This window comes from Plectrocnemia conspersa, unplaced genomic scaffold (assembly GCF_051122295.1).
Source record: "Plectrocnemia conspersa isolate PC_06_02 unplaced genomic scaffold, ASM5112229v1 ptg000009l, whole genome shotgun sequence".
Lineage (NCBI taxonomy): Eukaryota > Metazoa > Arthropoda > Insecta > Trichoptera > Polycentropodidae > Plectrocnemia > Plectrocnemia conspersa.
In genome coordinates, this window is record NW_028277173.1 from 22,423,542 (window position 1) to 22,448,745 (window position 25,204).

A 25,204-nucleotide genomic window follows, 5' to 3' on the forward strand; every position below is an offset into this window, starting at 1 on the left:
AATCAATTAACTGCCTGTAAAATAATATTTAATTAAGAAATGATTATTGATGAATTATTTATATTAATCATTAATTACTTTCATAATAGTTAACATTTTTATAAAATATGCAATATGCACATACTTTTTGATCAGGGACGTGATTTCAGCTTTTTCCAAGGTGGAGCAAAACTTAGTCAGTTTCTAAATTTATACATATAAACTTACAATTCCTCTTCATGTTAAATGTTGCTACACTTAAAAAAAATGCAGCACAGATTTTTTTCAGTGAAAGCAAATGTGTTTTAACGGAATGTTATATTTTTGACAATAATTCCATGATTCAATTTTTTCAAAGAAAATTCTTATATTTCAGTGTATGTTGTTCTCATAAAATATTGAGACGCAGAAAACATTTTACATACATAATTTTATCGAATTTAATTTAATAATCTTTGGAACGAATTTTATATACATAAAGATCGGATCCGTAACTGCGTTTGTTTTGTGTGGATTTGCATACAACTTCACAAAAAATTAGCGCTAAACGATAATAAAAGATGGGCCTTTCCAACATTTTGTTTCTTTCAACGAACGAATTCTGCGAATTCGGTCATAGTAAACACCGCCACAAATATTGTATTCACAAATGCTTTTCCAAGGCATTTCAATACATTTTTTGTTGAGAAAAAGCGTATCATTATCTCACATTTCGAAACAAAATAAAGGCGTATAAAATAATGGATCGGGGATTTTAGAGCGGCACTAGTCACTCTGGTATATTGAGAGGAAAAACGACTATAAAATGTTTCATTCTATGATTTTTTTAAAATTTCAGTTGAGATTGTATAAACTAATATTATATTCGCATATTCGATTGAGAAATCTAACTCAGAACCTAGTGTTTTTCAATTTTTATCCATTTTGGAGATCGGAAGTAATAATTATTATGTCATGGCTTTCGTGTCATTTTTTTTCGTTTTACCAAATATTGTTGTTGTTTAATGTCCGTAGATTACAGACGAAGCGGATTGAACTCTTTATTTCGAATATCGAACTGGACCAATGGATGCGAAGAGAGAAGCGGCGGCTTCTGCGATCTTTGCTGGTCTAAAGTTGAGTCTGCCTTCTCCTGGTTGTAGTTCAAGCTAAAGAGCTATTGAATTTCGAATGTCTTGTACTCCGAAGGTGATGAAGTGTTGAGAGAAATTCCTCAAATTGATTCCAGATGTTTTATTTAGACGACCAATTACTATTGAGAATATTTCAACAAATTGTCGCTTTGAAGGCTATTTAAATTCTTTCTGATTTATAACGGGTACCTTGTGACTTAAGCCGTTAAAATGTTTCCCAAGGCGGTGTTCCATTTTAATGACTTTTTTTCTTAAACGATTAAAATGTTTTATCACAAGTAGAACCATAAATTAATCCCTCTAAATTGTGAATAGAAGAGTGTTCCTATTGCTGAATCCGACAATTATATAATCATAATACCGATCTATCATCATAACATATTAAGTTTTTAAAATATGACATTTCTGCAATATATAAAAAAGGTCTATACAAAAAAACACAATTGATTCGAAAGATATTTAATAATCTAAACAATATATCTTTACTTTCAAAATATTTTATGGAAATATGAATATCGATTTATCCGCCTCGTACAAACACTTGGTAGCGTGGAACGCTGATTCGCACACATCACTATATTTCTTTGCTGAAATTGATTTTTTTTATATTAATATATATTCATTACTGTAAAATATACTTATAACAAACATACCAATCGGCATACACTTTATTACAGCTTTCTTTGCCGGTTCTTTCATATCTTCAGGCAACATAATATCAATTTGTTTCATAGTGGATTCTTGGTTTATCCTATCATTTTTTATCTATATTACAGTATTTTAAATAAATTATGAACATATTATAATTCTATTTTTATTTAAAAAATAATGATGATAACATACGGACTGACTCATTGTTAAAATGCATGCTATGTAGCACATGACATTTCTGTCTTCAGAAAATGTACCCTTGCTTATATTATCGGCGTCGACTAAAAATATTTCGTATAATTAAAAAATAAATATATCACATTACTCTAATCTCAATTACCTTGTGATACTTTATTTTTCGGCTGGCATACGTTTCTCATCAATTTTCCAGCCTGTTTTATTTGATTCCTCGTAAGCTAAAATAAATTCGTTCTAAATAAACGTTGATTAGATTTAAAATATTTAAAAAAACTTACACCATTTGTTGTATCGAAAATAATCACAAAACAAATTGTAAATATAATAGTACATAATTTAAACATGCTTAGTATTTTAAAAATATATAGAAGACGAATGGTATGGAATATTAGTAAATCGATTTCCGATATAATCTCAGCTATATATACTAAAAATAACTGAGCAAAGATTTTTCTTGTTCAGGGGCGCTGCAAATATATTTTATAATAAAATAATCAAACTTATTAAAAAAACTATTAATAGCCTTAAAACTGCGTAATTCATAATCTATACTATTATAATATTATATAACTTTTATCCTACTTATAGTAAATTTGATGAAAAGTAGTATAGATTAAAGTTTCTATATGTATTATCTAAATAATATATAATTTATTGATAATACATATTTTAATAAAAGAATGTTTCATTAAAATTTAGATTATAAATTATATATATATAAATTGTTTTTTAGTTACATATATTATCTTAAACACAACATATTTTTTTACTTTTTAAAAAATAATATATTTTGCTGTATTTATTTTATTATATTTAATAAGCTATATTTTATTTTATTTAATAAGTTGAAACGTATTGATCTTATGTCTGTTATGTTACAACAGAAATTGACAATAAATAAGTAAATATTTATAATTCTTCTTATTTTGCATAATATTTATTTATAATCCATATCTTCTTATTATTAGGGAATCTTATTTTCTTTAAAAATGTTAACGTGCCTTCACTGAAATAAAATGATGGGCTGTGCATAGTTTAAGATCAATTATGGAGCCAATTAGTTCGTGTTGACTTGATGATTGTAGACTGTCTCTGCCTAGACAATGATTAATAAGTAAATTTTAAATTGGCACATAACCATATAGTAATCAACGCTTTATGCAACGGTAATTAGAAGTATTTATATGAAATTATGGTTATTAACGAAAAAATGCTTTAAATATTTTTTATACAATTACTTATACTTACATTTTTAATTAGTTACGTTAAATCTTTTGATTTACAGTAATTACCTTTTAGTAGTTTTCATGCCTACAATTTAAAATCCTTAAAGTTTAAATTCCTTAAAGTAAATACCGATTTGTATGCCTATTTAATATAACTTTTATTTAAACACTTTCATTTGCACTAATGTACTATTACAAATTATATTTTAAAAAACGCGTAGAAGTAGTGTAGTGTAATATTCATTTCTTAGGAGATTCTACATGGTTTTAATGAAAGCGTAATTTTAAAAAAGACGCTCTATGAATCAACCCTCGAGAGAAATCGATTTTATTAAATAGCCAGATTTCACCCAGAATTATAAATCGCCACTGCCTTTCGATAATATAAACATGGTAATTTATGAGATCCACCAAAGAGTCGCGCAGCTTACGTACAAATTAAATATTGACCATAATTTTAGACCGTTCATTACGCCTTAACAGTCTAACCATTTTCGTAAAGCAAAGCCACCAGTGAATTTAATATTCTTTATTCTGTGGTGAGATGGATAACTTTATTTTTTTATTTTAGTAGTATTTTATTTTTTGTGAGTTATGAACACTGTCATTATTATCTCTGCAAATTTTTACGATAATCTCTTGTGCTATTTAATAGGAAATTATTTTTAGATATGTATGCATTAAAATAAATACTTTGTTCCATAAAACGAATTGTTTGTTCATTTATGTAAGGGAAATCTTCGATTTTTTCTTCGGAAGAAGTCTCGTTGCGGAGAGGTACTCATGGGGTGTTCACTATTCTGACCAATACTCACTCGCTCGCACCTAATATGTCCAATAGTAATGGACAAACAATTATTTTATATGTTGCTCATTTAAATTATGCCTTTTGTGAAAATTTTTGACGCAAACTTATTTTTAAAAATGAAAAAATGTAGATTATATATTGAAATACAACTTCTATCTGCATCGATTCAAACATTTACTAACTTTGTTCAAAACGTATGTAGTGCTTAAGTGTCACGTATTCCATATATTAACCCTTTATGTGCCACGGACGCCGTACGAAGCTCTGTCGAATCGCGACCATATTGCCACGGCCAACTTGCGTCTTTGTAATTTTTAATAACAATTAATAATAATTGATATGCAGTTAAAATCATTTTAGTTCCTCAAAGCTAAAACATAAGCTACCCTCCGGTTCGCGTCTTGTTCCATAAAACGAATTGTTTGTTCATTTATGTAAGGGAAATCTTCGATTTTTTCTTCGGAAGAAGTCTCGTTGCGGAGAGGTACTCATGGGGTGTTCACTATTCTGACCAATACTCACTCGCTCGCACCTAATATGTCCAATAGTAATGCACAAACAATTATTTTATATGTTGCTCATTTAAATTATGCCTTTTGTGAAAATTTTTGACGCAAACTTATTTTTAAAAATGAAAAAATGTAGATTATATATTGAAATACAACTTCTATCTGCATTGATTCAAACGTTTACTAACTTTGTTCAAAACGTATGTAGTGCTTAAGTGTCACGTATTCCATATATTAACCCTTTATGTGCCACGGACGCCGTACGAAGCTCTGTCGAATCGCGACCATATTGCCACGGCCTTTCTGCAAAGCTCTTACAAAACTGTTCAGGTATATAATTTTACGCATTATTCCATAGAATAATGCGTAAAATTAAAACCTCTTAAATAGCATGTATAAAATGGCTAAACTTTTCAACGCTGCCAGGGCTGTCACAAGCAACTTGCGTCTTTGTAATTTTTAATAACAATTAATAATTGATATGTAACTAAAATCATTTTAGTTCCTCAAAGCTAAAACATAAGCTACCCTCCGGTTCGCGTCTTTGTAATATGAACCAAATTTCACGCGTTAGATGATAAGGTGACATGTAAAAAATGCCGAAAAGATTATGTATTATTTTTATACTGCTGGTTTATATTTTATAAAAAATATGTATTTTTTACTTTGTGTAAAAATATTAATTCAATATTATTTTGTTGTGACAACCTTAGCACTACAGCTGCAAATAGTGGCAAAATGTACTGGAAATGGCAACCGGAGGCTTTTTTGAGTTACAAACGTCCTTGATAAATTCTTAACACTTATATTTTATTTTTGTTTCTAAAAATGGCTGGCACTGTGACGTGTGCTAAGAAATTTACTGTGGAACATAAAGGGTTAATATTGCTGCATATTAAGCCAAATTATTAATTTCTTAAATACACACTCTTACTTTGAAAATAAAGTCAGTCCTGATACTATACACTTGTTGCACTTGCCTAGTTACTGCACTAAATATAAATAAAGGCAATATACAATATGCTCAATACGCAATCAAAACAATCAATCGCGTCCCACGCGAATACACAATAAACACAAAAGGAGGGGCAGATAAACAACTTCTAAATTTAGTCCGAGACTGGTTCTGATGTTAATATCAGTTGTTCAAGAGCAGCTGACCGGTTTGCTTATATTACAGTGAATCTTTAATTTGATATTATTGTTAAAACTAACTATGGCTTGCATGTTTGCGTGTTTACCATGGACACTAATATTATCCTTCTTGATATTGGCACTCATATACATCTTTTATCGCAAGAGATACCGCTATTGGAAAGACATGGGAATACAAGGTCCGGAACCTAGTCTCGTCTTCGGCAATCTGAGACCTTCGAAAAAGTTCGCCATAGGAACGTTCCTTGAGAATCTGTACGAGCAATACAACAACCTGCCGTACATTGGAATATACATGATGCACAGACCAGCGCTGATGGTGAACGATCTGGAGCTCATAAAGACGATCTTGATCAAGGACTTTGCGCATTTCACTGACCACGGTTTGATATTCGACATAAAAACTCAGCCTTTGGCTAATCACTTATTCAATTCGAACGGCGCCAGATGGAAGTCGCTGCGTAATAAATTGACGCCCGTCTTCACATCCAGCAAAATGAAATACATGTTTGATACAATGGCAAAGTGCGGCGAAGAATTGGAGGCGTATTTGAAGGTCGATGCTGATGCTAAAAACGAGACAGATTTCAAAGAGACAATCGCGAAATTTAGTACCAACGTAATCGCGTCAAGTGCTTTCGGCATAGACAGTAATTGCTTCAAATATCCCGATTCGGAATTTAGAACAATGGGTAAAAAGATATTCCAGTTTGATTTTAAAAGAACGTTAGCTATTCTTTTAAATTTGACTGCACCTGACATTCAGAAAATATGGAACGGAAAGTTTATACAAGAGGACGTAAGCAAATTCTTCATCGGCATGGTAGAGAAAACTATCAAGTATAGAGAAGACAATGGAATTTCAAAGAATGATTTAATGCAACTGCTTATACGGCTTAAGAACAACGAAACCATATACGATAAAGACGGTAGATTAACATGTATTATATATCCATAGATTTAAGTAACACAACAATAACACTTTTGCTGCAAATCAGTAACCCAAAAATCTAAATCTGACATTAATTCTTATTATTTAAACATAGTTCATTTTATTTCTGATTACTTTAGATTATAATGCTGATTTCAGGTGTACTGTATTTTATTTTTTTTAAAACATTTTTTTTATAAATACTGAAAACTCAATCATTATGATTACATCATATCAAATTCGATTTAATTTAACACTAATGTTATATTTTCGCGTGTGCTCGATGAAAATCGGTATTTAGGGGTCGGTCATCAGACGGATGACTGACCGTGAGGTTTGAAGTTATTAGTTAGAATGCTGACGAACAAGGGACATTCCCCTATTTATATAAGTATGTTAATTAGATGTAAGAGAGGGGTGTTTCGTCGTCTTAGTCCATAAAAAGACCCTCTGGATCAAAACTCGTATGTAAGTTCATAGATCCCACATAAACAAAGAGTTGTACTGTTTATCAATATGAATGCTGACGAACGAAGGACATTCCCCTATTTATATAAGTATGTTAATTAGATGTAAGAGAGGGGTGTTTCGTCGTCTTAGTCCATAAAAAGACCCTCTGGATCAAAACTCGTATGTAAGTTCATAGATCCCACATAAACAAAGAGTTGTACTGTTTATCAATATGAATGCTGACGAACGAAGGACATTCCCCTATTTATATAAGTATGTCAATTAGATGTAAGAAAGGGGTGTTTCGTCGTCTTAGTCCATAAAAAGACCCTCTGGATCAAAACTCGTATGTAAGTTCGTTGATCCCACATAAACAAAGAGTTGTAATATATAAATATATAACACTAAACCTACCGACACTTAATTTATACCTATTATTATCGCGACCGGTCTTTAAAACAACTATTTATTAATTTAGAGTGAAGATAATAGCCAACTTGACAGTGAAAAAATATCGTTTCTTTTATAAAAAAGTAAATGATGTTTTCACGGATTTTTTTTTACAATTAGGCTTCTTGACAGCACGTTTTTATTTTAGACAGATTTTGTTAGTCGTATTATCATTGCAATATTTTATCTACCACGTTTTCCAATCGCGTGTACCTCTACTTATATTTGTGACCTTTGTTGATTGATATTTGTGTATCTGTTGCTCTCTTTGATATTCGGTGGGAAATTCTTCTACAAATTAAAATAAAAAAAATTGGCTCGAAATTTCTTCTCTGGTGGTTTCCTTATATTAAAAAGTCTAGGATATTTAAAAAATACCTGTAAAACTGTACCCTAAATATAAGATTTTCTAATAAAAAATTTATTTTACAATAGTATTCTATAAAATAATCTTCATTGACACATATAACTTTCTTATATCGATCAGGCAAGTTTTTAATCCCACATTTGTGTGTTAAAATATTCAGAAAGGAATATTTTAACTTTACTAACAATATTAATTTTTTATCATATAAATTATGTTATAGAGATTTAAATAAATATCGGGAGAATATGGAGGGTGAGCAACTTTTTTTCGCGCTATTCTCGCAGTATGAGGCAGGCGCGTCGCTTTGTTCTCGTCGCTTAGTGCGTGTGGTAATCACACGCCTCGTTTCCACGACTTCCTAATATTTTTTAAGCTTCTTTGAATGCTAGACCATGAATATTCGTCTTATTTGTTAACTCTTGAATCGACATTGGCTTCAATTTCTGCAGTTATGCGGTCATCATCGATGATTTTTGGTTTTCCACTTGTCTTCCAAACAAAAAATCTAGATTTAAATCTTTTGAACCATTTTTGACATTGACGAACCATTAAAATTTCACCATAGACGACAAAAATGTCTTTGGTTGCTGTGGTTGCCAAAATTTTGTGAAATTCATACAGCATACAAGTATATAAAAGCACCTTACTCTAAACGAAATCTTTCAATTTTTCAATTTGAAACTTGTGTGTTTTTTTTGTTGTCATGTTCATAACGCACCACTCTGCATATATTAATCAAATAAATCTCATATTTTTTGTAAAGTTATAGTGTTTGAGAAAAATGTTGAACATACAAAAATACTTAAAAATATAACAGAATTTCTGTAATGTTGTAATATTTTTTTGTATTTCAAAATCAAATATTTCGGAAATTGTGATTCTGATTTATAAAAAATACATTTTTATTTGAAGTTATATTTATAGAATATATTCGACTTTACTTATTATACGTATTGAAATCTATACTTCAATGGAGGCGTAGTATCTGTGAGGCGTATGTTCTCTGGTAACGCTGTATCAGAGACTGCGGTAGCGCAGGGCATTTTCGAACCTAGTCTTCATGGTGCAACTCTAGACGCCGATGTAGAGTTTTCTTTTTGGGGTCCACTCTACCAAGGGCGAATCCCCGATGGTGTGAACTTCGTGGGCGTTCTGAAGATGCTGATCGATAAGAGGGCGCAGGCAAACTCAAAAAGCATGACTCAATTTTTTGAAAATCACTTAATAATCTCATGCTGAGAATTTGCCTAGCAAATAGTTGCCACAATATCATGAATCATTATAATTAGAGCCTAGAGAATATGTTCTATTAATCATAATCAATAATTAAAATAAATATTCTTACAATGAAAATCCTTAAAAAATTAGCATGTTGTTGCAAAAATATTAATCCATGTGTTTGCATTATTTTATAGAAGCTCCTAAAGAGTTGCAAGAAAATGAAGTAGCAGACATTCATCTGAACAACGTAGAAATCGCATCTCAAGCTTTCGGCTTTTTCATTGGTGGATTTGAAACATCTTCGACAACATCTAGTTTCGCTCTTTACGAGCTATGCAAATATCCCGAGTATCAGGATAAACTCAGGAAAGAAATTAACGATGTTCTGGAAAAGCACAAAAAAATCACGTATGAAGCAATCAACGAAATGACTTACTTGACTCAAGTGATTGATGGTAAATTGTATAATAGATAAATGTATGTATTATTTATAGAGGATAATTAAATTCAATGTGTTTTAGAAACCTTACGTATACACTCAATTGCACCACAGATTATTAGGATTTGCGTAAAAGACTACACAATACCAAACACAAATATTTTGATCAAAAAGGGAACGCCGATTTTCATATCGAATCAAGGAGTGCATAAAGACAGTAAATACTATCCAGAACCGGAAGCATTTAACCCTGATAATTTTTCAGCTGAAAATAAAGCAAAGAGGGAACATTTTACATATTTTCCTTTTGGAGAGGGACCTAGAATGTGTATTGGTGAGTGATGTTTTATTTTAGGAATTTTCCACTTAAACGCCAGCAACTCACCAACGAGTCACTTGTTGATTCTTTTTTTTAACAATTAAAGATTATTGTACTAGCTTAATTTATCAGTAAACCAAGTATTTTATATTTATTTTTAGTAAGAGATACTGAAGTGTGAAGAGAAATAACAAGTGACTCAATAAAAACTCACTGGCGCTTAAAGCGCTAAACAATTATTATTATATTGTATTTCATTTCAGGACAACGATTTGCAATGATGCAAATAAAAATTGCACTGGTGTCTATTCTCAGCAAATATCAAGTTAGCCTTCCTGACGACTTTAAGGAAATTGAGAAAGAAAATCCAATTCTATTGACGCCAAAAAATATGATTTTGAAAATTCAAAATCACTCGATTTAGTATAGCAAATAATTATAATTATTTTAACATAATTAATAACCAAAATTATAATTTACAAAAATATTATATAAATGTTGGAAACATTTAGAAATCACTTATTTAAAGACAAGTTTATGTAAGATATTATATTGATAAGTATATTATTACTTATTTTTTATAGATAAAAACACTAATTGTGTTTTTTTATTGTACAATTATTTTTTATATAAAAATCAACACGACAATTAACGTAATCACATTAAATTATACTAATCAGCAAAAAAACACAAACAATGACATTCCAAAAAATATAGGATTAACCAATGACTACGTTTTTTAATTCATACGTTTACCTAAATAAAAAAAAATCAATTTAACCATATCTACAATATTATAGATAATAAATAACATAATCAATTAGCTAATCCTGTAACAAATAACCACATAATCGTTATCGTTTTTCTTTTGGCAGCATATGATAAGATAAGAAATAAATAAGCAATGTTTCCTTCAACGTACTACTAGTTAGTCGCTACATAATTTCATATAAATCATTTTTAGTGATTCAAAATGGTGACAATTTTTCAATCTGTGTGTTTTGCTCTGCTATTTTGTACATCTTGCGTCTGTCTGTGGTATATGAATAGATACAGCTATTGGAAGAGGAAAAAGGTAAAAGGACCGAACCCGACTTTGATTTTTGGAAACATGCTGGAATTATTTACAAAAAAATATTCTCTGGGTACTCAGTTCCAAAAGTTATACGAAAGAACAAAACATTTACCATACGCTGGGATTTACATATTCCATCGTCCAGCTCTTATTGTGAACAATTTGGATTTAATGAGTTTCATCATGGTTAATGATTTTGATCATTTTACCGATCGCGGTTTGGTTTTTGACGAAAAGACTGAACCGTTGATTCAACATTTGCACAATTTGAATGGATATCGTTGGAGGAAATTGAGTAATAAAATCACTCCTGCGTTTAGTTCTAATAAAATCAAAGAAACTTTCGACAGCATTTTTGATTGCGGAATAAAAATGACCGAATACTTGAAAAATGCAGCTTTAATAGAATCGATGATAGACGTAAAAGAAGTGATGGCTAAATTCACTACTGATACTATTATATCATTTGCTTTTGGAATTGAAAGCAATAGTTTCGAAAACCCGAATGTTGGATTCAAGAAAATGGATAGAGACGTGTTCGAATTTGGACTGAAGAGAAAACTTATCATGTTCATTTCTCTTTTTACTTTTGATGTGCGAAGAATTTTAAACGCTAAGATCTTCAAAGATGATGTAAAGAACTACTTCATGGAGTTAATCAACGATGTTTTGAATTACAGAAAAGAGAATAACGTTTCTAAAGACGATATTATGGATACATTGATTCGACTTAAGGACACAAATAATCAGTGTGAGTATTTTTGTCATTATTTTGCTAATTTGTGATCATATTAATCATATTAATTTTTTTAGATACCAAATTGACTCAAATTGAACTCACCGCCATCGCTTTTGGATTCTTTTTGGGTGGACTTGAAACTGCAACATCCAGCACATTCTTATTTTATGAACTAGCCAAAAATCAAGATATTCAAACAAAGCTAAGAGAAGAAATTGAAAGTGTTCTACAAAAACATGATGGCAAAATAACATATGAATCTCTAAATGAAATGACTTATATGATGCAAGTTATAGAAGGTAATGAAATCACTATAAAAGTATATTATTCTATGGGTAAATAAATACATAAAATATTTTAGAAACATTACGCAAATATCCACCGATTCCTCAGCAATTTAGGATTTGCACAAAGGATTATATAATACCTTACACTAAAACTTTAATCGAAAAAGGCACTCCAGTCTATATGTCAGCGCTGGGTGTACAAAAAGATCCTGAAATATACCCTGATCCTGAAACATTTGATCCGGAACGATTTTCTACGATAAATAAATCTAAACTACACAATCTTTCATTTTTATCTTTTGGCGAAGGACCTCGTATGTGCATAGGTAAATTTAATCTAATATAATTATATTTAAAACACAAATTAAAATAATATATAAAATATTTTTTTAGGAAATAAATTAGCTGTTATGGTTATGAGAATCGCTATTGTATCAATTATCCTTAATTACAATATACAATTTACAGAAAAGGATTTAAAAAATGACGCATTGCTCTCAATGCCGAAAGAATTGAAATTAAAAATTAGTTTTATCAGTACTTTGTAAAACTATTCGATAATCGATAAGTCGTGTTGTTAATAATACATATTAATTTGTAATGTAATTGTTTTATAATTTATACATTAAAAACCACTATATAATTTATTTATTTAAATTAAATTAAGACCATCTTACCCTAACAGGTTACCCCCAATGCGTCGAATACAATAATTGTATTGTTTAAATACACAAAAAAATGCACATAAAGAAGCAAACAAAAAAAAACATATAATATTAAAATGATATGATACAAATCGGACCAGCTCCTCGTAGCTGACATTAAGCAGATCAATGTGCAATGCCAGCGTATTGAGGAATATAGGAAGTAAGAAGTGAAGTGATTTTATATATGTATTAGCCTCTGGCTTACATACGTTTGGGGAATGGAGAGGAAACCAAAGTCCAATATCCCTACTAACCCCAGATTTTTCCAGAAGAGGCAAAATTTGGCCTGTCAGTGGTATTTATTTAATATAACCATTTTATTAGGATTCATAGTATTAATATTTAAAACATACAATTTAATTAATTTGTTACATGTGTCTATAAAAATAAATTCGTTGTTGCTATGCGAATTTATTTTTAATAAAAATAATATGCGGTTAATTTGACGGTTCCAACACAGTGCTCCAGGCTTTTTTATTTAACACTATAACACTGATTGTAATTACCGTGAATTGTATTTATATTTGCAACCGGTTAATTGTCTAATCCAGGGCTGTGGAGTCGTTAAAAAAAAACACGACTCCGACTCCGACTCCGATTCCGATATTTACCAACAACACGACTCCACTCCGACTCCGACTCCGACTTCAACTCCGACTCAAAAAAGTTTAATTTTATCAGGTATTTTTGGTGTTTTTCTACACGTTTAATATTCATACGCTATACACATTCATTATTACGCAATTAAAAATTCATAAATTTCATAATTTAAAAAATGCTTTGAGTCGCTCATTTTTCACGACTCCGACTCCGACTCCAACTCCGGCCAAAACACCACGACTCCACGACTCCAACTCCGACTCCGACTCCGACTCCACAGCCCTGGTCTAATCTAATGGTTCACTTAATACCAGATAACAACTCGATAGAAAAAATATTATCACACAAAATTATTTTCCTTTTAGTTTATTTAAATATTGCCATCTATTGATGGAGCGCGAAAATAATATTGCTACTTCTAAAAACTTAGTGGTTAATAATATAATACAATGACAGATATGTTGTTGCATGTCATGATGTATCAGTGTTCATGATCAAAAATTGATAAAACATTATCAATGACTTTGTCATCTTTATCTTATTGTAATATATTTTATATAATATAAAATTGTATACATATATATATATTTGCCCCCACAAAATATTTTACCACTCAAGGCTAACCACACATTAAAAATTTACTTAGATAAACTTAGTATTGTATTATTACTCACAGTGACAAATCTTAGTCTTAGTAGGTATATACATCAGTAAATGTATTGAACGCGTTCACAATGGTGTCGTTATGTGCTATATTATGTGTGCCTTTATTCACCATCTCATCACTATTGTGCATCGTCTACATCTTATGTTCTCACCGCTTCAAACATTGGAAAAATAAAGGTGTTCCTGGACCGACACCCGAGTTTCCATTCGGAAACGTTAAAAACATGCTCGTCAAAAAGATACACAACGGCCAACAGATCCAACTGCTGTACGAACAATCCAAGCATTTTCCATACGCTGGCATCTTCATATTTTGCCGACCGACTTTGCTGATCAACGATCTGGACTTGGCTAAAATAATCCTGGTTAGAGACTTTAATCATTTTACCGATCACACTTTACCGTACAACGAAAAGTACGAACCGCTAGGCGGACATTTATTCAACGCTAAAGGAAACAAATGGAAGGGCATTCGGACTAAAGTATCGCCGGCTTTCACGTCAAATAAAATGAAGTACATGTTCGAAGTGATGGCTGTGTGTGGAGAATCATTAGGGAAATACTTTGAAACGGACGCTATCGTCAACGCCGATGTAGATATTAAAGACGTCATGGCAAAGTACACCACGGATGTTATAGTATCATGTGCTTTAGGAATCGAAAGTGATAGTCTTTTAAACCCCGATGCTCAATTTAGAAAGATGGGTAAGAAGCTAATGAGTTTCAGTATCGAAAAAGGGATCATCGTATCCTTAAACATGTTTGCTCCGAAGTTAATCAAATATTTGCCACTTTCGTTCACCGATAAAGATGTATCGGATTTCTTTATCAATGCCATTTATAATGTTATACAACACAGAGAAGATAATAAAGTTGTAAGGAACGATTTAATGCAACTGCTTATAAAATTGAAAAATAATGAATCTATCGATGAAGGTAAGTTACATCATGAAAATACATTAATTCTACAATATATATCAGACAATCACACTTTTTTGTAAGGGAAATGCAGAAAACACATTACATAATATAAATTAAATTCAACGAAACAATGAGGGTAAATTTACTTAAATATAAAATTTGTCTAATTTTATAAGACTAGTCTTATATAATAGATGCATATTTTCTCTACATCTTTACGTATATGACATACCTGATATCAATTCTAGAAGTCATATATATTTAATATTGTATAATACATACATTTATTTTTAGATAGTGAAACTGATAATAATGAAACTAAAAACATTCAGTTGAACAAATTGGAAATAGCTGCCGAAGCGTTCGGTTTCTTTGTCGCTGGATTTGAAACGTCTTCTACTGCGCTAAGTTGTTTGCTTTATGAATTAGCTGAAAATCCAGATATACAAAACAAATTGAGAAGTGAAATCAAGGATGTCTTAGAAGAACATGATGGAAAAATTTCTTATGATGCTCTTAATGAAATGAATTACATGACACTAGTGATTGAAGGTAAGAAACATGAGTTGAAGTAGAAATATTGCTACAAAAATAAATGTGCAACAGGAATTGCAACATATAAAATTTAATAATGACATTCGTTTATGTTTTTATCTTCTAATTGCATCTCGCTTAGAATTTCCGGACACTTTGGAAGTTTATGTTCTGTAATATGGACGTTCATCAAAAATTTTCTTTAAATTATCTCTAACAGAAGTCAAGTCAAGTTAGACAATCTTGTAAATTGAATCTTATAGTAAGATCTAGAGACTTTGTAAGGCAAAGTTGTCCAGTACAATCTTCCGTAAAATTAATTCTCGTCCAACATAAACTTTAGTCAGATTCTTAGACCATCCAAATTCAAGTAGCTTATAGATTGTAATCAATTTCTAGAACCTCGGAAGCAAAAATGTTTGCTGTTTGAACTGTTAAATTTTTTACCAAATGTATTACTTAGTCAAATTGTCTTTCTGAACCATAATTAGATATTTTATATGTTACAATGGCACTATCTTATTATATAATTGATTTTGAATTGAATACATTGACATTTCTTTTATAGCAATATTTCTATATACATACACAACTTATATTAAAATATTTATTATAATAATAAAATGAATAACATATATTTACAGAAACTCTTAGAAAATATCCTCCTATTCCACACATCTTCAGAATGTGTACTAAAAAATATACAATACCCGGTACAAATATCACAATGGAAGAAGATTCGCGGATTGTAGTTTCAGTTCTTGGCATACATAGGAATCCTGATATTTATCCTGAACCGGAAAAGTTCATTCCAGAAAGGTTTTTGCCTGAAAATAAGTCTAAAAGGCATAATTTTTCCTTTTTGCCTTTTGGAGAAGGTCCACGCATATGCATCGGTATACTTACAATTGATATTAATACCTTATATATTATAATCTTATACATTATAAAAATAATTTTCAGGTATGAGGTTCGCTATGATCAAATTACGCATCGCATTAGTTTCAATGTTGAAGAATTATGAGATATTGCATACAGAAAACAGCAAAAATGGCTTGAAATTTGACAGGAGAAGCATTTTTATGAGTCCGGAAGGTTTACTGTTAAAGATTAGGAAAATTTAATATAATATATCAACTACCTTTCTATAAATGATAGATAATTTAAAAGATACTATATTGTTTCAAGGTCATTTAAATATAAGTTGAGAGATTATCATTACATATTTATATAGAAAATATTGTTGTATTATATAAAATCAGAAAGTATGTTAATTTATTATATATAAATCTACAATAGTCTCAATCATAATTAGATTATTACTATATTTTTTTCTGTAATAAATACTAAATATATTAAATAAATTTAGCCAAGTTTCAAACCATTAAAAAAATTTTACTTGAACACAAATAAATTTTATAAGAATCTTTGTGTTTCTTATCTTAAAAATATATTACTATATTAAAAAACAAAACTATCATTTTATATAAATATATTATAAAATAGGTAATTTTATAATATTTTGTAAAATAAGTGTGGGGACGATACGATTGACAATCCTGGAGCTACGTGGGAAACACCGAGTGAGCGTCAGTGGAGGCACTCGATTGGCGATTTCAGCATTTCTTTCAGCTTGGAATCTTCCGCTTGCAGATCGTCAAATGATACGTTTGCTGGAACATAAATATCATTTATTTAAAAGAATGCTTCTACAGCTATATGTATATTTAATACTTGTTGCGAATTGGCAGATAGTCTAAGTGACGTAGCTGACGTGGAAAAGTCTATAAATTATTTGCAAATATTCAATCAATAATGTGTATTCAACAATTTAAAGAAGACCACTATTATTATTCAATTATATTGCACATAAGCAATATTAGTTTAATATGAAGATGTCTAAAAATATATTTTACATAACTTCAGATTGTCCTCATTCAGCATGTGTTCCATTGCCTATAGATCCAACAAGTCAATACAATCTAGAATATAAAACAGTATAAAAAAATCTATGTTACACATTATAAATAAAAATATGATAAAATAAGACTTACTTAGTTATAAAAGAAATCAATTTGTGCACTCACCTACTAATAATGTGCTCAAATAAAAAAATATTCTCAAATGCTATTTTACATTTATTGATTTATAACATACTTGTATTCATAATATATTACATCCACCGTTGTACATCCAGGTATTATATTAAACGATTAATATTCTATATAATATATACAATGTAACATTACATAGACAAAATCAATCGACTACTATCATCTGTTCAGAATATCCAGTCAGTACTAACGCAACATTGCCAAAATATTTATATTGGCCAACCTGACCGAAGGCATACCCCATACATTATATACTTTATTATTTTACCGTTTCCCATTTTTACATTACAGTTTTTTCAATAATATAAAATAAAATATTTTCTCAGAAATGATTCTTTCCTATTGCAATATGATACAGGTTCACCACAAAAATGGATTTTTAAATCATGTACAATTAATGCTATACAAAAAAACATAAAACAGCTCAATTCAAGACGTAAATCTCAATATATCTTATTTTTAAAAAGATCAATGACAACAGTTATTATTTTTAAACAGGATTAACTTTTCATTTAAAAAATGTTTCTTGGGTCACTAGTGTATAAAAAAGTGTCGATTATAATATCGAGCGTATATACATCACTAAACTTGCAAAGTTAATTGAATGAATAATCCGAAATGATCTCTTTCTGTTTAACGAATATTGAAAGAAATACTTGCTCGGTTTGTCATATATCGTACATAGCACAATTATGAATATAAAATTAATCATAACGATTAGCATTATTCATTCATATAGTATATATATACTCCAATATCTTCCAGATTGTTTTATTTTTATAAACACACTGGTTATAATAATTTTAAACACCACTTTAATTCACTGATCGCATTCAACCATATTGGAACTGTTTACTAATATCTTCGTCTCGCATTGTACAATCGACAAGCTCCTTCCGCATTTCTAAAAGCTGCTGCAAATACTTTCTAGGACTTCTAGGATTTTGATACATATTATAATGATTGCTGGATTTGGGCAATTCTTTTCTAAATTTCTGTTTATATTTATCACCGACGTTGTCAAAGTATTTTTTTGAACTTTTTGTGCATATTTCAAGGCGATTCAGCGACGCCAATAAATTCTTCTCAACTTCCTCCACTTTATTTTTAGCCACATTTACATCGTCTGCTTTTCTACCATCTTCATCAACGTTATCATCTTTTATAGATTGCTCTTCGTTATCCGTTAATTGTTCATTAACGGTACGAAAGCTAGGTTCGTCGGATTCAACTTTTTTACATAAGTCATTGTTATTAAGATTTGATGATGAACTTCTCAATCCCTCATCATCCTGAATATGTAATTCTGAATTACAAATCGGAGAAATATTACCAGAACTGCGCCTCTCTTCTTTCTGTTCATTTGCGTTTGATAATTGATTAGATACTTTTGATAAAACCGTAACCAAATTTGTAGCTTCGTTCAATAAACTCGAAGTGGCTTCTACATACTTAACAGTATTTTCTTTATCGATCTGTGCTGCTTTTCTTCTCGGTGGAGCAGTGGGCGTTCTATCTCCCCAGCAATATATTCCTTTAAAATATTCCGTTCCAAGGTTACTTCTACATCTCGTATCCATTGAATCTGATAAAATATCATCACTATCAATTGCCTCTGATTCACTTGCAGATAAATACGCTGCATTATTTTTATAAATAGGTTTTAGTATAGGTTTTCCAAAGAGTCTTTCAGAAGTTAATTTGGCTAAAAGGGGTTCATCTGGTTTCCACGACACAGTTTTAGATGATCTCCGTCTGACGGGACTTGCTCTTCTCGGCGACAATTTAATATTGTACGGATACATATTTTCGTTTCTGCCTAATATCAAATTTTTCATTGTGGGCCACCGATCTGATGCATATTCTGGACTGAAATATATCCTAGGCAGTGGTACGTATACATCGTCCAAAAAATCCACGTAATCAGACACAGCATCGTCCACTACTGAGTACACTTGCGTAGATTTAGATTCATAGCTCCTGTGCTCGTGTCTCGCTTGTCCGCCGCCTTCGCTCTTTTTATTTATGGTGTCAGTTTTAACCGTTAGCAAAGTATTTTGAGTCACGCCAACAAACTTTATTGCCCCCTCGACCCCATTCGTAACGTAGCTACACCCCTGTCTGGGGTCGCTTTCGGCGTTGACAACACTATCACACTGTTTCTTCTTCAGTGCGAAATACTTGCTAGTGAGCGATTGGTTCTCCCTTTTCGGTCTGACTGGCGGTACTTCTGCGTGCTCCTCTGAATTTGGACTATTTATCGATCCTTGATTATCGGCGCTATTTTCACTTGAGTTATGATTATGTAATAAATCCGGAGGTGCTGTGATCGTTTGCGAAGGCGTCGTAGATTTTGAGTCACTCTCCAAACTATCGTCCGATATTCCTTCTATTTCATTCTCAAATGGAGCACAATCATGAGATATGCTTATATTAAGAACGCTCGGATTAGCGCATTCATTAGCACTTTGATTAGTACACGCAGGTGGTTCATGTGTGACTTTCAAGTACTTTGTAAAAGATGAATGCTTTATTTTAGGTAGAATCTCTTCTGTTTGCGTACAAGCAGAATTAAGCAACGCGGTATTTTCAGTCATATTTCCACACGATCTTGTAATCACCAAAGTAGCAAAATCGCTAGTTTTTTCTGTCAGTATAGATTTATCGTGTGTGTATACTGAACCGCAAGGAGTGCCTACCGAGATTTCTTTACATACTTTAGTATAATTTTCAGTCGCGACGGATGCGTTTCTGTATAATTTATGCTCTTTAGATTTATTTATCTCGAATGGCTCTAAATCACTAGGCACGTCAGTTGCTACGTTCTTAACTCTAAGAACAAGAGGTTTGCTGGTTTGCGTCTCAGTTGAAATGCCGACTCTGAAGCGCTTCGAAGCCCATAACGCCCTATGACTAATATCGAATAATTTCTTTCTAGCATTATTGCAGAGCTGCAACTCCGTCAGTTGCTTGTTATCCTGCTTTTCTTTAGCGAGGATGTTCTTCATCATCTTTTCTTCTTCTTTCTTTCTCAATTTAGTATAAAGTCTATCAGTCACCGAAGCTACAATCTCAGCTCTCTTATTAAACGGCTGATACTGCGGAGTTTTACTTTTGCTTTCAACCTCAGTTTTGCTCTTATCCTCCGCAGTTTCACTTATAGTCTCTTCAGCTTTGGGCGATATAGATTTCGGCGATTCGCTCGCGTTCGATGTGTTTTTCTTCGCCTTCGAAATAGAGTTCGATTTGAATGTTTTGTTAAAGGTGGGCTTATGGGACGGTAAAACTTCGTGCGAACTATACTGTCGCTTCTTCCTGAGCAAAGGCTTCACTTCATGAGCGCTTCCGGTTCTGTGTAAGCGCGGTCCGAAAAACGTATCTTCTGCTTGACTAGAGTTCAAAGCTGACCAACCGGTAGAAGGAACACTATGATTTCCCGATAACGTCTCTACACTAGCGATACTAACGCGCGACGAGCCCAACGAGTCGCCGGACTCGGCCCGCTCGGTTTCATCCAAGTTCTCCTCCTTCACTATATGATCGAAAAGTTCAATCTTATTCTCGGTTGATTCGTCTATTTCGTTTTCTAATTCGTTTTCTTTAAGCTGTCCATCAGTGTCGGCAGGCGGAGAGTTCATTGTTTCCGCTACGCTTTCCGAATCGGCCTGCTGAAGAATTCTTGTTAGAAATGGTGGCAATGTCGTAAAGAACGATTTCGAATCTGTATGAAATTTACTGACATAGGGTGGCTTCTTCAGGGTAACCGCGGCGAGCAGCGTTTTCAATTGATCTACTTCTGCCCGAAGCTGTCTTATAGCACGCTCGTGAGGTGCTTCCGAGGATGGTTGATGACCATTGGTTGCAGGAATTCTTGCTGCACGAGAAGCCCATCTCATGGTATTGACAGTTTCCGAATAGCAATTGGCCGATGGTGACACGGCTGAAATAAAAAACATCACATATTAGAGATCGACTGCTTAAAAATACAACAGCAATGCGACAATACACCTTACAGCTTATCTATGTATCATATATTAATATTGGAACGCAATTTCAATGAAAAGTAAAATAAATCAATTATTACATTCAAGGGATCAGTTGCAGCACGTTCATTTTACTTAATTAACAAGATAATAAATGGAGAAGAAGCTATCAGTAATTCAGTCGAGTATTAAAATTCTCTAAGCCTAGTGAATTTTCTAAGCACATAAGCTTTATATTATGTTATATAAAAAATTCGACCTAACAAAACTGTACTATTGAAACCAATTGATTGAAAAATCATTGAATGATTCAAAAGCGAGAATATGTTTATTCACAGAATTTTAATAATTCACCTTTTTACTCTAAGGTGCTTCAATTGCTATTAAACCATAACAATAAATCGCAAAAATATTCATTCAATGTAACAGAAATTAAAAAAAATACTTCTCTCATGATCAAGTTTATGTCACAACGTCACAAGAAGAGAAAATAAAAAATACAAAATAACATTATAAACATATGGTTCAGTGTTTTTCCAGACAGGATTATTACAGACACGAATTTGGCGGACACTGATTATTCCTGACAGTATTTTTGGGGACACTGATTCTTTCGGATGTTTAACATATTTTTATTTTTTTATAAAAAAATTAAGGTAAACATTTGAATACTTCCGGACACGAATTTTGCGAACAAATTTTTGCGGACAGCAACTTTCCGGACAATGATTTTTCCGGACACTGATTATTCCGGACAAAATCTATTTTTAATATTTTATAAAAAAAATAAGATAACATTTGAATTGTTGAATTCTTAAAAGCATTGTATTATATATTATTCGGTGTTAAAAATACAAAATAATAATATAAAAGTATAATTTTTCCGGACAGGACTATTCCGAACACGAATTTTGCGGACAGAAACTTTCCGGACAATCCGATTTTTGCGGACACCAATTATTCCGGACAAAAAAATATTTTTAATATTTTATAAAAAAAATAAGGTAAATATTTATATGTTGAATTGAACTTCCGAGTTGATTGCTGCATTGAACTACCAAGTTGATAAGTTCAATGTAGCAATCAACTTATATTAAATCTAATGAACTAATACTTCAACTTCGTGAAAAACGCAAAAAATGAGCTCGTCTTAACTACTTTTTTCCATTATTGAAAACGTCATTTTTGTCTAAATCCATTCAGAAGGATCTTAATAATTCATAATAGTAGTGATATGTTATAGAATTTTTTCAAACAACTTTTTTCTATTGTCTTTCCTAAATATGGCGAAGGATTAACGCATATAGTCATATGCGTTAATCCTTCGATTAGTGGTTCAATTGATGAACCCGACAATCCCTTTAGCTATCGATTAGTATTCTTATCAATATAATCTCCACTTTGTAATAATTACTCCTTAACATGATTTTGCAAAATTATTTTTCAGAGCACATTCTTGTAACGATGGATTATTTAGAAAACCAAAATCAACAAAATATTAGACGTTCTTAGCAATGAAAGTCATCAAAATTCCGTTTCCAAAAAAAAAATCAACAGAAAAGTCTCCCTCGATGATGGATGTAGAAGTCGGGCTCACCGCCGGGGCTCCGTTCTTACTCGGTAAGACCCCCAGAACGCCACTGAAGAGCTCGCCTCGTGTATATGGCCTACGCTCATAGAGACTGCAGCCATGAAGACTAGGCTTCCAGAGGACCTGCACCACTGCACTATGCCTCCATAAAACCAAGTGCTACCAAGCAGGTAGATAAACTACCGTTGCCTGCTTTACACTAACAACGGAATGAAAGAGGTATTCCAATACCGCCAAAATCACACATGATTTGTTTTTTTTATTTAAAAGTTATTATCTAATACCGAAAATGATAAGCTATTAAGATGTTTTCGTCTACACAGTTAGATAATGTCACATACAATATAATAATAAAACATAACAAGTTATTATGTTACAATATATAAATGTTATAATAGTTACCTCATAGAGTCCAGCTCTCTTAGCTGCTTGTAAAAAAATACAAAACTCAATTAATAATACAGTAAATAACTATAAAATCTTAAACGGTTATATGCGTACAATATATGACATTTAAAAGCAATATGTCAACATGTAAATAAAATAAATAAAAATACTCAATCAAAGATCTGCCATTAATTAATGAGGTGTCATTGTTTCCATGCCATGACTGGTTGGTCATTACATTGTTAATTTTTTTCTATTTTAATTTAATACAATAAGTCCAGCAGATTTGGTTTTTGAGAGAATTAATTCATGAATATTATAAATAATATTGATTTTATACGTCACATATGTAGTCATTGTATTTGCGAACCGGATCAGTATATAACAACACAACGCGTTCACCAGTGTTTTTCAAACTATATTAACTTGTATTATTTTTACACGTATGGTTTAAGCATCATAGCCTTTAGTTTTCCAATGAGTACGATGCTGTAAATCTAATATTACCTCACAAGAAATGCTAATATTAGCTTTTCAACTATTAGATTCACGCACTGTTCAAACTATTATACTGATACTATCCATCTATTTTTGTAACACGATAGGCGCATTTAAACGAACGATGCAGATATGTTTACACGTATGAACCTACATTATATGACGTCACGTAAGCATTTAACTTTTAGCCATTTGCGGTTTAAATGTATGCGGTTAAATATTCCAATTATTTTGATATGTTTTATAATTTTATAGTTTAACCACACATTTTTATATGTACATATATAAATTGAATCGATTTACTAATATTATCTAGAAAGTTAAAAAATGTCTAGTGTTTGTGTCTAGTTTTCACCGTCATTAAATTACCTACAAAATATTTTTAAAATGACCAATAACTGGTAAATGCTGAAATGACGTCCCTGATTCTAAATCAGAATTTCTCAGATCCCTCAAAGAAAATATCAATATCTCAAATCTATCCCGAAAATATTTTTTATTCATTTCAATAAAATCATATTTGAATACATTTTCATCAGTAGATATATATTTTTACCAGTGAAAAATTTAATTAATCTGGCATGTGTTGTAAAATTATATAATCTCAACTTTTCCATATGTAGTAATATATACATTTACATACTTATTATTATTTATTGTATTAATTCTCGAATTTTCAATACCAGTATTACCGAGAGAGAAAACAGTCAATACCAATATTGGCATTATTATTATTATTATTTTAATTATTTGCCCGAAAAAATAATCCGAGTTCCGCTTACATGATTTACCATGTCTATTGTTTTGCTATATTATATTACATTTTTTTTTACAAATTATTTTAATTAAAACACTTTCCTTAATTTAAAAAAAAAATATATTTTCGAATATACAGTCGTTAATTTTTTTTTAAAACAATAAATCTAAAGGATCCAAATACTCGACAATTGTTAAAATTAAATTTAACAGTTTTTAAATATTCGTAGGATAACTGATAAACAATTTCTTATGTTACACCGCAGATTATACTGATGTAATTTTTAGTTATAAAACATACTAAAAATATTTAAGTCCATAGTCAAGAATAAATATCTGCATGAAATAAGATGTGAAACGTAAAACGTCTCACCCGTCCAATTTATTGTTGACGGAAAAAATATGTTTCAAAGGATTAACAGAAATTTACGAAATGCCGACCATTGTCAACTGTCGCGAATTATAAACCTGAAAGCATCATAAAATTTTGAATGAAAATTGTATAATCTT

At 31.2% G+C, this 25,204-nt stretch overlaps 3 protein-coding genes across 5 annotated transcripts in view; 1 reads left to right on the forward strand and 2 right to left on the reverse strand.

Annotated features, from left to right (window-relative positions):
- Positions 1–48: 48 nt before the first annotated feature.
- On the reverse strand, positions 49–2,489 carry LOC148232263 (general odorant-binding protein 72-like). The gene is made up of 4 exons (XM_088193009.1): positions 2,104–2,489; positions 1,956–2,044; positions 1,766–1,877; positions 49–1,699 (listed from the first exon to the last, which is right to left on the reverse strand). Exons 1-4 carry the CDS (start codon positions 2,141–2,143, stop codon positions 1,611–1,613), a joined length of 330 nt encoding a protein of 109 aa, XP_088049135.1. The 5' UTR covers positions 2,144–2,489; the 3' UTR covers positions 49–1,610.
- Positions 2,490–3,738: 1,249 nt separating this feature from the next.
- LOC148232264 (uncharacterized) lies at positions 3,739–16,637 on the forward strand. The gene is made up of 14 exons (XM_088191234.1): positions 3,739–3,964; positions 4,480–6,588; positions 9,273–9,533; positions 9,600–9,851; positions 10,100–10,259; positions 10,806–11,662; positions 11,725–11,949; positions 12,012–12,263; positions 12,331–12,481; positions 13,610–13,676; positions 13,943–14,846; positions 15,126–15,383; positions 16,010–16,261; positions 16,329–16,637. The coding sequence occupies exons 2-14, from the start codon at positions 5,721–5,723 to the stop codon at positions 16,487–16,489; spliced, it is 4,668 nt and encodes a 1,555-aa protein (XP_088047360.1). The 5' UTR covers positions 3,739–3,964; positions 4,480–5,720; the 3' UTR covers positions 16,490–16,637.
- An 848-nt stretch (positions 16,638–17,485) lies between these two features.
- The window catches only part of LOC148232265 (uncharacterized), a 31,058-nt gene continuing 23,339 nt past the window's right edge, over positions 17,486–25,204 (reverse strand). The window contains exons 9-10 of one of the 3 annotated variants that reach the window (XM_088193012.1): positions 21,220–21,419; positions 17,486–21,144 (exon numbers count right to left, since the gene is read on the reverse strand). In XM_088193012.1, the coding sequence (XP_088049138.1) occupies positions 18,313–21,144; positions 21,220–21,419 (3,032 nt within the window). In that variant the 3' untranslated portion in view covers positions 17,486–18,312. Of the gene's footprint in view, positions 21,420–25,204 lie in introns of all 3 variants that reach the window. The other 2 variants (XM_088193011.1, XM_088193010.1) reach the window with 2 other exon arrangements.